At 68.5% G+C, this 12,109-nt stretch overlaps 2 protein-coding genes across 4 annotated transcripts; one reads left to right on the top strand and one right to left on the bottom strand.

The window, feature by feature from the left end:
* Positions 1–139: 139 nt before the first annotated feature.
* On the bottom strand, positions 140–6,623 carry ZDHHC16 (zinc finger DHHC-type palmitoyltransferase 16). Of its 3 annotated transcripts, XM_067537205.1 has the most exons (11): positions 6,499–6,623; positions 5,015–5,270; positions 4,454–4,648; positions 3,982–4,070; positions 3,700–3,728; positions 3,021–3,154; positions 2,632–2,679; positions 2,019–2,104; positions 1,572–1,695; positions 1,375–1,445; positions 693–992 (listed from the first exon to the last, which is right to left on the bottom strand). In XM_067537205.1, exons 2-11 carry the CDS (start codon positions 5,252–5,254, stop codon positions 878–880), a joined length of 1,131 nt encoding a protein of 376 aa, XP_067393306.1. In that variant the 5' UTR covers positions 5,255–5,270; positions 6,499–6,623; the 3' UTR covers positions 693–877. The 3 variants fall into 3 exon arrangements, with proteins under 3 accessions (XP_067393304.1, XP_067393306.1, XP_067393307.1); XM_067537203.1 differs by lacking the exon at positions 1,375–1,445 and having other exon boundaries at positions 140–992; XM_067537206.1 differs by lacking the exon at positions 2,632–2,679.
* Positions 6,624–6,768: 145 nt separating this feature from the next.
* Positions 6,769–9,959, top strand: EXOSC1 (exosome component 1). Its single transcript, XM_067537207.1, has 8 exons — positions 6,769–6,824; positions 7,054–7,172; positions 7,320–7,394; positions 7,903–7,991; positions 8,341–8,374; positions 8,751–8,801; positions 8,886–8,970; positions 9,517–9,959. Exons 1-8 carry the CDS (start codon positions 6,797–6,799, stop codon positions 9,621–9,623), a joined length of 588 nt encoding a protein of 195 aa, XP_067393308.1. The 5' UTR covers positions 6,769–6,796; the 3' UTR covers positions 9,624–9,959.
* The last annotated feature ends 2,150 nt before the right edge of the window (positions 9,960–12,109 follow it).

Here is a 12,109-nt window from a genome sequence, read left to right as displayed (position 1 = left end):
GGCCCCATTTGCCTCCTGCTGCCTCCAGGGGCTGGGCCCTGCTGTTGCCAGGGCCTTGCTGCGGCCTGCAGGTGGGGGAGGGCCCTTCTACAGCTGGCCTGCCCCACGCCTGTGCTCTGGCCAGCAGCTGCCCCCCGGCTTGGCTGAGGTCCCCCTGCACCAGAGCTGGGCCCTCTGCCCCGCACCCTCCGAGCTGGTGTCAGGCCTGTGGCTGTCTCCGCCAAGCAGAAGGGCAGGGACTGTGCTGCTGCCCCCCGTCCTGTGGGGCTGTGCTGGGAGCGTTGCTCTCCAGCGGCCTGGGGCAGCGTGTGCACAGGGCTGGGCAGAAGGAAGCAAAACTACAGCTGCTTTATTTAAAAATGTTTATTTCCGGCATTTAAAACCCCTGGCGGGAGGGGCGCGGCCCCGGCCTGTGTGGCGCTGCCAGCCCCGGGCCCTGAGCGCCGCTGGGCAGTTCGCTGTCCCCTACAGCTGGATGCCCTGGGCCCTGCTCCACGTGCAGGCGCCCAGGAGCCACCCTGGGGTGTGGGCTGAGCCCCAGGAGAGTCACCCCCACCGGGACCTTGCCTGCCCTCCCTCCCCCCCTACAGAAAGCAGCATAGTCACCCCCAGGCTGCCAGCAGCCACCGTGGGGCTGGGACCTGGCCAAGGTGCTCCTCTGACCGGGCCTCGAGCCTGCTGAGCAGAGCTGGGCCCAGCCTCCCCCTGGGAGGTTCCAGGAGCCTGGAACAGGCCAGCACGTTCCCTCCTGCTGGCTGCCCCACAGGCAGCTGTGTCCACGCAGAGCGGGGCCTGCAGCCACGGGGCAGCAGCTTCGGCTGGCCTGCGCTGAGGGGCTGGTACCATGCCCTGTGAGCAGGGCCTCTGCCCCCCTGCGTTAGAGGGCCAGGAGAGGTGCGCGCGGCTCTGTCCCACGCAGAGGAAGGTCCCAGCTCAGACCGGTTCCGTGGGGCAGGTGTGCGGACGGCAGCAGGACACGGGTGACCCAGTGGCTGGGGGAGGAACAGAGCCCCTTAGGGACCAGCCCAGCCCTGGCTGCTGCTCGCTACACAGGGGAGAGACTGTCCTGGGTTCCAGCCCCTCTGCCCCCCACGCCAGCTTTGTAAGGGCTGGGCTGGGATCCACCCAGCCTGGAGCCCCCCGTGGTGCAGTACAAGGTGCCCCCAGCCCCCGGGACCGTGCCAGTGGCCCCAGGCCAGTCTCCCAGGCCCCCAGCCCGTCCTCTAGGGGTGACTAGTGGGCCCCATGCCCTGCGTGCTAGAGGAGGGGGTGGCACGCGCCCTGCAGCGACCTGCCCCAGGCGTGACCCCAGCTCTCTGAGCACGGCCCCTTAGCGCTGCCTGCCCCCCACCCAGCCCGCAGCAGGGAGCTCACCTGCGGGCATCCACTCCCAGGAAGACCTTCCAGTTGGCCCAGGCCCCGTAGCTGTAGGGGTTCCTGAACACCTGCGACAGAAGGGGGGCGCCGCACCGTTAGCACCCCGCACTCAGCCAGTGCCTGCAAAGACACCTTCCCTAAGCGTGGCCAGCCCCCCAGCCCCCCACCCCAGCCCGGAGCAGGGCCGCGCTCACCTTGCCCTTCTTCTGCAGCCTCTGCCTCTCCGTCCTGTTGATGTGTCTCTCGATGCTGGTCTCCCCCCGGCTGATGAGGGCAGCGTGCCACAGCGTGAGGGCACCCAGGGCCAGCGCTACCGAGCTGGAGAGGAGAGGGGGGCACTGAGGGGCAGCGGGGCCCAGCAGGGCAGAGCCAGCCGCCCCCTGCCCTGGGAACGCCGCAGGCTTGGCCACGAGCAGCACCCACCCAGCGCTCGTCTCGCTGCAGTGCCAGCGGGAAAGGCCCAGCCCAGCTCCCCGGCCAACACGAGCCGCGCTGCACGCTATGCCACGCTCACCCCCCACCCCCCCGGCCAGGGCTGCTGCCTGCCTGTGTGCTGCCGGCAGGGCAGCGAGGGGCGACGTGTCTGCGCTCGCCCTGGGAGCCAGCCCTGGACGCCCGCCCGCCCGGCCCGGCCCGGTTACCTGCACAGGACCCAGAGGTAGACTATGCTCTTGTGGAAGGCCCTCTGGCGGAAGGAGAAGGCGGGGGGTGGCGTCTGGTGGTACGTCTGCAAGGAAGGGCACGTTAAGGGGCTATTTCACCCCCCAGGGCTGGGCAGCCAGAGGGGGCCGGCTCCAAGGAGCCAACCCAGCAGGCAGAGCACAGCTGGATGGACAGACAGGGCACAGCCGGACAGACAGCAGGAGCACAAAGCGTTGGGCGTGTGGCTGGCCCAGGGGGACGGGGCCTTTGCTGACGGCCAAGCAGGGCTCGCAGGCATTTCAGAGCAAACGACACAGCTGGTGCCCGCTGCGCCCCCCACAACAGGAAGCCGAGGGGCATGTGGGGCAGAGCTGTGCACACGAGGCAGAGCCGCCCGCTGGGACCATGGCCCGGCAGTGGCGAGGCCCAGCCCAGCTTCCCCACGCGGCCCGGTGTGGGCCAGATCCAGGCCCTCCTCAACACAAACCAGGAGGTGCAGCTGGCTGACTCCAGTGCCCAGCGTGCCGTGCTCCCGGGCAGCGTGCTGCAGAAGCTGGGGCTGCGGCTGCCCCCCGGCACAGCTCTGCCCCACGTGGGAGCGGGATAGCCCACCTGGTTGGCAGCCAGCTGCGGTCTCGCCTTCTCAAGCAGTTTCATTCTCTATGGGGACGGAAAACACGGTGCCAGTTACACGTCTCCCGCAGAGGCGCCAGCACCCTCCCTGTGCCCAGCACCCTGCGGACCTGCTCACCCGGGCTGGGTGGCCCAGGGGTGCCCCTCTGCCCTGTAAGTGGGCCTGGGGGGACCTAGTGCAGTGTGAAAGCAGGCACCGGGCCTTGGCCTCCCAGCAGGGGTAACCCCCAGCTCTGACTGCTCCTCTTGGCCCAGCGAGGGGGGATGGGCACAGGACAAGGGCCAGAGCTGACGCCCTCGGCCAGCCTGCGTCGCCCAGGGGGTAGCTCAGCTCAGCCCCTCCCCACCGGCCACGGGGGCCCGGTCACCTCAATGGCCGCGTAGGCCTCCCGGAACATGGCCCAGCTGCTGACGCTGCAGTACACGCAGCCCATGGTCATGAAGAGGCAGAAGGAGAAGAAGTAGCGATGGTTGTAGTGTCCCACGCAGTTATTCAGCCACGCTGCGCCCGGGTTAAAGACGTGTAGCGGGGGCTCAGAGCCCCTCTGAGCCGGGCTGGCCATGCCCCCCACTGCCCTGCCCAGGGTCCAGCTCCACAGGCCTCCCACTACCCACGCCGCCAAGCCCAGGGGTGCTCCTGCAGCGGGTGCTCCTCCGGGCAGGAAAGCAGCCCCCGGGTTTAAACCAGGAGCTAAGCTGCTGCGCCCCACGGGACGGGCTCTGCTCCCTGACCCTGCATGCTGGGACCTGTCACCTACAAACCAGACATGCCCCAGCCTGGGCCAGTCTGACAGGACGGGGTCACTAACCGGCAGCTGCGCCGGGACCCACGAGCACCAGTGTGGGGGCAAACCCTGCCCTTGATCAGCCCAGCCCTGCCTGCTGCACCCCCTGCACCCCTCATCAGCACCACTTGGGCATGAGAAGCTGGCCCTGCGGGGACGCGCCCAACCGGGCCCCAAGTGCCAGGACAGCACAACGCCTGCCCCCTTTCTGCTCCCCCGTGCGGGGCGGGGGGCAGCAGGGTCAGTATGTGTGGAAGGATACGGCAGTGATGGTCCATCTTCAGCACACACCTGGCAGGAGGAGAACAGCGCACGCTGAGTGCCCCAGGCAGCAAGCACGCGATGGGGCATAGACGGGCACCAGCGGGGGTCTCCCATCAGCACAGCCCGCCGGGCCGGAGGCAGGAAGCCGGCAGAGCAAGGGGGGAAAGGGGAGCTGCTCACCCGCTGCGGGTGGGGGTCAGAGAGGGGGTGGCGGGGAGCCCCGACGTGTCGCAGGTGCCCAGTGGCGGGGGGCTGGGGAGACCGGAGGAGGGGCCCCTACCTGTTGCAGATGCTGCAGTGGTGCGTGCGGGCAGGCTTGGGGGAGATGCATTTCTTGCAGATGGAGACGGCCACGGCGTTGCTCTTGGCCTGCGGAGGGAAGCGCGGGCAGGGCTGTCACCGCTCAGCGCCGGGTCCCTTGGCCAGGGTGCTGCCCGCCTGCCCCGAGCGAGCGTCACTGGCAGACGCTGCCACCCCAGCTCACCGGCGACTGCGAGCCAGTCCCAGCGCAGGCCTGACCCTGAGAGCCGCTCGCCCCACGGCTCCGAGGGGCCGGGCCAGACGCCCCTGGGAAATCCACCGAGGTGTGTCCACGGCTCCTGGAGCTGCACCAAGAACCTCGCTGATTGTCCGCAGCACCTCTCCCGGGCTGGAATAGCCGGAGCCCCCTGCCCCACAGCCAGCTCCTGTCATCCCCCCCCCCACAGTGCTCCCTGGGGCTGCAGCAACGGGGAGCCCAAGCCCTGCCCTACCTGCGGGGGGTGCCCGGGCGGGGTGGTGATAGCCATGGCGTAGTGGAAGATGATCATGAGCAGGTTCCAGTGGCCGTAGGTGAGGTGCCAGCAGATCCAGCCGGGCGGGTAGGTCTGCAGGATGAGGGGCAGCAGGCAGACGTAGACAATGGCCACGATGGAGCTCGTCAGCACGATCACCAGTGCCACGAACACCTGCAGGGGACACAGGAGAGGGCTGAGCCCCGGCTCTGTGCGCACTGCCCCTGCTTGCCCAGCCCCTGCCCACTCCTCCCTGAGCCGGGGGGCAGGGACATGACTCACGGCGGCCCCACATTTCCTTTGTCCCCCTCTCTGGCAGCAGCTCCGCTGAGCAGGGTCTAGGAACAGGCAAGGCAGGCTGGGAACCCCCCAGGCCAGCGTCAAGCAGGGGGGAGGACAGGCTCTGGGGCTGGCACAGGCAGCTGGATTCCAGCGTGGGGAGGGGATACGGCCCGACTCCCTCCCTTGGCTGCTGGCCCTGAGAAGAGGGGTGCCCCCCCCCCCGCCACGCACTCCCTCACGCCCCCGCCCGGCACTCACCACACCGAACCAGCGGGTGACGTGATCCACCAGCCAGTAGATGGGCTCGAAGAGGGAGTCGAGCAGCACGTCGCTGTTGGTGAAGGAGTTGTACAGCAGGGAGCGCAGGCAGAGGTGCCCATAGCGCCACAGCTGCTGCACCCGCCCCGCCAGCCGGAACCTGCGCCGCCGGCCCACCCGCAGGCACCTCAGAAAGAGGCGCATCACCGCCGAGAAGGCCCGCCGGCGGCTCCTCCTCATCCCCGTCGCGCAGCGCCTGCGGAGCGGAGCCCGGGTCAGCCAGCGCCCTTCGGTTCGCCCAGCCCCTGGGGCTGCCCTGGGTCGCTGCCTGGGGGAGGGTGAGCGCGGAGTGCTCTGCTCCCGGCTCAGGTGTTCACCGGCCCATCTCGCCTTTCCCAGCAGGGCGGGTGAAGAAACCAGAGCCGAGCTGAGGCAGGGCTGCCGGGCCGGCTCCAGGGCGGGAGCTGAGCCTGGCGACTTCTCGAGAGCCCAGCCGCCGGGTAGTGCTGGGGAGCCCCGCAAACCTCCACACCATCCCCCACGCCAGCCCCCTCTGAACCTAGCACTGGGGGCTATTCCCTCTCGCCCCAGCCTGAGGCGTCCCCCAACTTACCCATCTCTCCACCCCCCCATCCAGCTGAGACGAGGCTGGACTGATTTCCCTTTGCACAGACCCTGGGGGGGCCCCACAATGGGTGCAGCGGGCATGGGGTGAATGGGCCTGACACGCTGGGTGGGCTCACCAGCCTGCTGAGCCCCCCCCACAGGCCCGGGAACGAGGAGGCGCCCGAGCCAGGCCCCGCACCAGAGCAGACCCAGCAGCCCAGCGCTAACCAGGCGAGGCCACCCAGGGCCCCCCTCACCCAGGTCACCCCTGGGGTCACCCCCTGGGGCAGGGCTGAGCACCGCAGGCCGGGGAAGGGGCAGCATGAGCTTCGGCCCAGCCTGTCACCGCCCTGCCGCCCGTCTGCCAGCACTTGGTGCCCCAGACCGGGCCTCGGCCCGCCTCGGACCCACGTCCGCCTCCCGCCCAGCATCCTCGCTGCTCCCTCCGGGCCGCCCCACTCATGGCCCGTGCTCTGAGCTCTGACACCGACCGGCCCCACACCGCGCTGCGTGTGTGTCCCGCTGAAACCGGGCGTCGTGGGCAGACTGGGGGACGGGGGTGAACGAGACCCCGGGGCACGGGCAGGCCGGGCCGCCGGGCACGGGGGGGCTTGCGGGCCCCGAGAGCCGCCGGCTGCCACCCCCCCGAGCTGCCGGCTGCACCACGGGACAGGCTGGCGCCTGCCTCTGCCCCCGGCAGCCAGACCCCCGGAGGGCAGCGCGACAGGGACACTGACCGCCCCAACACCGGCGCTGCGGGGGGCGGGGGGGGCGGGGCACGGGGCACCCCCGACCCCCCCGGACAGACCCCCTCAAACCCCCGACACCGCGCCCCTCCCCCGCTGAGACACCCCCCGGAACGCCCCTCCCCCCCTTACCCGCCGGCCCGCGCCCCGCCTCCATCAGCCGTCACCCCGGCCCAGCATCTCTCCGGTACTCTCGCCCCACGGCGCCTGCGCGGAGCCCCCCTCGCGGGGCACGCTGGGAGCAGTAGGCCCCGCCCCCTAGACGGCACGTGTCTCCGCCCCCTCCCCCCCCCAAAGCGGGCGGAGATCACGTGCGAGAGCCGGCCCATGGCACCGCCGCTTTCAACCACCCCTTCTCGCCGGAGCCAATGGGGAAGCGGCTTTCACCGGGGCGCTCCCCCCCCCCCCCCCCGGACTCGGAGCCGCAGGCATGGCCCCGGTGCGGTGCTGCGTCCCAGGTGAGCGGGGCGCGCTACGGCCCCTCCCCCCCCCGCGCCGGGCCCCCCCAATCCCCCCACTGCCCCCCCCGCGCCGGGCCCCCCCGGAGGGACCCGCACAGCCCCCCCCACCCACACCGGGCCCCCCAACCCCCCCCTGCCTGTCCGCCCCTCCCGCCGGGCTTCTCCCCCCCCCCGGTCCCCCCCCGATCCTCCCCCCCCTCCCCCCCGCTGACGGCGCTGTCCCTAGGCGAGCGGCTCTGCAGCCTGCAGGAGGGCGCGGCGGGCAGCGGCACCTACGCCCGGCACGGCTACGTGTGCGCCGCGCTGGCCGGCTGCCTGCGGGAGACGCCGAGCGAGGACGGAGCGGTGAGTGCGGGGGGTCCCGGGGCCGGGCCGGGCCCCACAGCGAGCGGGTGGGGGGGTCGCCCCGTGGGGCCGCGGCTGGCTGCGGGGGGGGGACACGCCCGGCCCGGCCCGGCCCCGGCTAACCGCGGCTCCCCTCTGCGCCCGCAGCTGCCCGTGGTGTCCGTGGTGCGGGACGCCGAGTCCCAGCTCCTGCCCGACGTGGGGGCCGTCGTGACCTGCAAGGTAAGAAGCCGCCGAACCCCCCCGGCCCGTGGGACCCGCCTCCCCTCGGTGCCGCCCGCGATAGAGCCGGGTCCCACAGCCCTCCCTGGCGCCGGCCGGGCTGCCCCGAGGGGCGGTTGGCTCTCCAGCAGCCTCCAGCCAGGCCAGACTCTGCTCTGGGGGGTGGGGGTCCTGTGCCCAGGGCTGCAGTGCAGGCGTTAAAACCTGGGGTGCCTGGCTGGTGGGGGGTGGGGTGGCTGAGGTTCAGGGTGACCAGGGGTTGCAGGTTCGGCCAGGTACGGCGCGCCCCACCCTGCTGCAGTAGTGACTCTATCGGGCTGGGGGTGCAGAACAAGGCCCTGATTGGCTGGAGAAGGCCGGGTGGGGTTAGACCCCTGGGAATAGAGCCGTGGGTGGCGCCCAGCCAGGCAGGGACAGGGGCCAGTCGCTGCTGCTCTCACTGCCCGGTATGCGGGCACCTCTCGGGGCAGCGCTGGGCCCGCAGCTCACGCCCACTCTCTGCCCACAGGTCTGCAGCGTTAACTCCCGCTTTGCCAAGGTGCACATCCTCTACATCGGCGCCACACCGCTGAAATCCGCCTTCCGAGGCACCATCCGGTAGGCCTGGGACCCCGCCCCGCCCTGCCCCACCCCGCCCCCGGCGAATGTAAGGGGAGCGGGGCCGGCTCAACTGTGCTGGGGCTGGCCTCTGTAATCCCAGTGCTTCCTTGTCCAGGAACCGGCCCCTGCAGGCTAGTGCTTCCGCCCAGCCCCAGCACCTGGCAGCCTCCCGGGCCCTCCTGCTGGCGTGGAGAATGGGCTGCCCCAGACCTGTGGGGGATGGATAAGCCCCATTGGGGCAGTTCTGAAGAAGTTGGGTGTGGCCATGGGCCCTGCTGGCCAGCGGGGGAGGGTCAGCCTGCCGGCTGCTTGCCCAGATCATGGATCCCTCTGTCTCTTCTTGCAGGAGAGAAGACATTCGAGCCACGGAGAAAGACAAGGTCAGTGGGGTGCTGCCTGCTTGGGTTACACCGCTGCGCTCAGCAGCTGGCGGCCCTTCTCCCAGCCCCTTCCACCCCCACCTGCCTGCTGGGGCTGGGGCTCCCTACGTCTGCCGCTGGGGCAGCCGTGGGCTGAGCAGGGGGCAGTGCGTGGGGCTAGGTGGATAGGTGCCAGGGAGGCTGAGCGGGGTGGGGTGTGAGCCAGGCTGCTGCAGCCTGTGGCCATTGAGCTGGGGCTGTTGTAAGGGCAGTGGGGCTCGACGGGCTCTATGGCTCCTCCCCGCCACCAGCACTGGTCCAGGCCAGGGCTGCTCTCCGGCTTGGACTGTCTTCTCCCCCCGCCACACTGACCGGCACGTTGCGCTCTCTCTGGCAGGTGGAAGTGTACAAGAGTTTCCGTCCTGGGGACATAGTCCTGGCCAAAGTGGTATCCTTCCCTGAGCTGCACTGCTGGGGGTTGGGGGGGGAGTGGCCGGCCCTGGAGCCTTTTCCTTAGCCTACCTGCGCCTAGATCTCCCTGGGGGACGTGCAGTCCAACTACCTGCTGAGCACGGCGGAGAACGAGCTGGGCGTGGTGGTGGCTCACAGCGAGGCAGGTAAGAGCCGCTGGCTGCCCCGGCCTGAAACAGAGCCAGGAGCTGGCCTTGTCTAGGCCACGGCTGACTTCCAGGCCTGGCAGGGTGAGCTGGCCCGCAGCCCCCCGCCTCCACCTTCCCGCTGGCCCACGGTCCCCATGGCCGACGCTGGGGGGAGAGGATTTTGGCTGCTGGGCAGTGGGTGGACCCTGGCCAGGCGTTGACAGTGGAGCCGGTGAACAGCCGTGGAGCTGACAGCGCAGCGGGTGCTGGCCTTGCTCACTAGTGGTTAGAGTGGCTGGGCTCCATTGCCTGGGGCAGGCCCCTCCGATCTCCAGCCAGGGGAGGCGAGGCTGTGCACAGCTCTGACGGATGGTGCTGGCAGAGGCTGGGGTGGGCTCTCCCCAGAGGGAGCCGCAGTCCCATGGCTGCTTGGAACGTGCTTCAGTCTCGGTCCCTCTCCACTGGACGGGGCTGGCCCGAGCAGGGAGCAGAGGGCTCTTGCTGGCGCAGGGAGATCCCGGCCCCTGGGGACGCTGAGCAGTGACCTGTTGTTCTTGGCGCTAGGGGCACAGATGGTGCCGATCAGCTGGTGTGAGATGCAGTGCCCCCGGACGCACTCCAAGGAGCACCGCAAGGTGGCCCGCGTGCAGCCCGAGTTCCTGCAGACCTAGCGGGCCAGCCTGAGCCGCCAGCACCACGCCACGGCGGGGAGAAGCCTGCTTTGGGGCCCTGGCACGGCGCCTGCTTGGGCTGTGAGCCAGCCTGCCTCAGCTCTCCTGCTGTCACCCCTCAAGCAGAGCCTGCAGGCCAGGGACCCGGGGCTTGGTCCACCCCAGGGCAGGAGGCTGGTCCAGAGCAGCCGCTGGATTTTTGGATTGTGTTAAGGCCAGTGGGGGAGGATCGGGTCCCCCCGGCCCTTCTGCAAGTGCTGCCCCCACTGCGTGCCAGGGCCCTGCTCTGACTCACTTTTTAAATGGCTCAGCTGTCAATAAACGTTCTCCTGAAGGGCTCTGTGCTCCTCTCGGGCTGGCGAGGGGACGGCTGGGCTGGTTGTGGGTGCTGCCTGGCACGCGGCTGCTGGCATCCACACGCCTCATCCGTCAGGGCATCCAGCCCGCATGGCCCAGCCCTGGCTTTTCCCCTGGGCACTGACGCAGGGGCAGGTGCGCCACCATCCAGGAGCGAGAGGCCAGACTCAACTAGCCTCAAGGGTGTGGGCAGCCAGGGCCCAGCCAGGGGGCAGCTGCCCTCCCTGGAGAAGGGGGTGTCTGACAGTGGCTCTTACACTTTCTGGAGTCAGTTTTCATGACCCCCTTGCCTGCAGTCTACGATACCAGCCCCCGTCTCCTCTGCCCCTCTGTAACTGAGCTGGGGGCCCGGGGAAGCGGCAGTGGCCCAGAGCCTGACACAAGGGGGGCTGCTTCTCTGCTCTAACTGCAGCCCCAGACCCCCTGCGCAGCCCCGGTGTCACCCTGGCAACAGCCTGGCTGTGGCTGGAGCGACGCGGGAACCAGCAGCCCCTTTGTGTGCTGGTTTTTTGGGGCAGCCTCCTACCAGTCTGGCTCCCCCGGCAGCAGTCTGGCACTGGCTGCAGTAACCGCAGCGCGGAGGGCTGCTAGCTCGAGCGGCTGCGTTCCCCTGCATGGGATTTGTGGAGCAGCCGGGTCCAGCTGTGAGCAGCCCTGCTGCTGTTTTCTGTTGGCACCAGTGTAGCCAGCCAGGCCCCTTCGCAGCAGCTGTTCTGGGCTCCAGGAGCAGCTGGAGGCACAGAGCCAGCAGCAGGGGCGGGGATCAGGCCCAAGGGAAATGGGGGCTGCTGCCTGTGATGGAGCCTCCCGGCCCAGGCATCTCTTGGGATGCAGCCAGTCAGGATGCTCTTGCTCGGAGTCCCTCACCCCACCTCTGGTCTCCACACAGCTGAGCAGCCACCTCCTGACTTGTTTCAGCATCCCTGCTCTGCCCAAGCTGCCCCTATGAGCCCCCTGGCTGGGGCTCTGGGGAGCCCTCCATGCCCCCCAAAGGCCATGCCCCCGCCTTGCAGTCAGAAGCGATTCCCAGCCAGTGGGGAACTCAGAGGGGTTTATTAGTTCTCAGGATCACACCATAGCAGCTAATCTAGGAGTTACACCAGTGCCCACCTGAGAGCCCCATTGGCAGGGCTGCCCCTCTCGGGGGACTGGCCTCTTTCCCCAGCCACCCCCTTCCCCTAGATCTGTGTACATGTGGCTGGCGAAGGCCCATCTGCCCTCTTGTTCAACATCTTCATCGATGCTCTGGAGGATGGGCTGGATTGCACCCTCAGCAAGTTTGCGGACGACACTAAGCTGGGGGAGTGGTAGATACCCTGGAGGGCAGGGATAGGATACAGAGTGACCTAGACAAACTGGAGGATTGGGCCAAAAGAAATCAGATGAGGTTCAACAAGGACAAGTGCAGAGTCCTGCACTTAGGACAGAAGAATCGCATGCACAGCTACAGACTGGGGACCGACGAGCTGGGCAGCAGTTCTGCAGAAAAGGACCTGGGGGTAACAGTGGATAAGAAGCTGGATATGAGTCAGCAGTGTGCCCTGGTTGCCAAGAAGGCTAATAGCATATTGGGCTGCATTAGTAGGAGCATTGCCAGCAGATGGAGGGAAGTGATTATTCCCCTCTGTTTGGCACTGGTGAGGTCTCATTTGGAGTATTGTGTCCAGTTTTGGGCCCCCCACTACAGAAAGGATGTGGAGAAGTTGGAGAGAGTCCAGTGGAGGGCAACAAAAATGATAGGGGGCTGGAGCACAAGACTCATGAGGAGAGGCTGAAGGAACTGGGCTTGTTTAGTCTGCAGAAGAGAAGAGTGAGGGGGGATTTGATAGCAGCCTTCAGCTACCTGAAAGGGGGTTCCAGGGAGGATGGGGCTAGGCTGTTCTCAGTGGTGGCACGTGACAGAACAAGGATTAACGGCCTCAAGTTGCAGTTGGGGAGGTCGAGGTTGGATATTAGGAAAAAGTTTTCCCTAGGAGGGTGGTGAAGCACTGGAATGGGTTACCTAGGGAGGTGGGGGAACCTCCATCCTTAGAGGTTTTTAAGGCCTGGCTTGACAAAGCCCTGGCTGGGATGGTTTAGTTGGGGTTGGTCCTGCTGTGAGGAGAGGATGGACTAGGCACCTCCTGAGA

Source organism: Emydura macquarii, unplaced genomic scaffold (assembly GCF_026122565.2).
Source record: "Emydura macquarii macquarii isolate MOO-44397 ecotype Brisbane River unplaced genomic scaffold, CSIRO-AGI_Emac_v2 contig_3692, whole genome shotgun sequence".
In the NCBI taxonomy this organism is placed as follows: Eukaryota; Metazoa; Chordata; order Testudines; family Chelidae; genus Emydura; species Emydura macquarii.
This window is presented reverse-complemented; position numbering and strand designations above follow the sequence as displayed.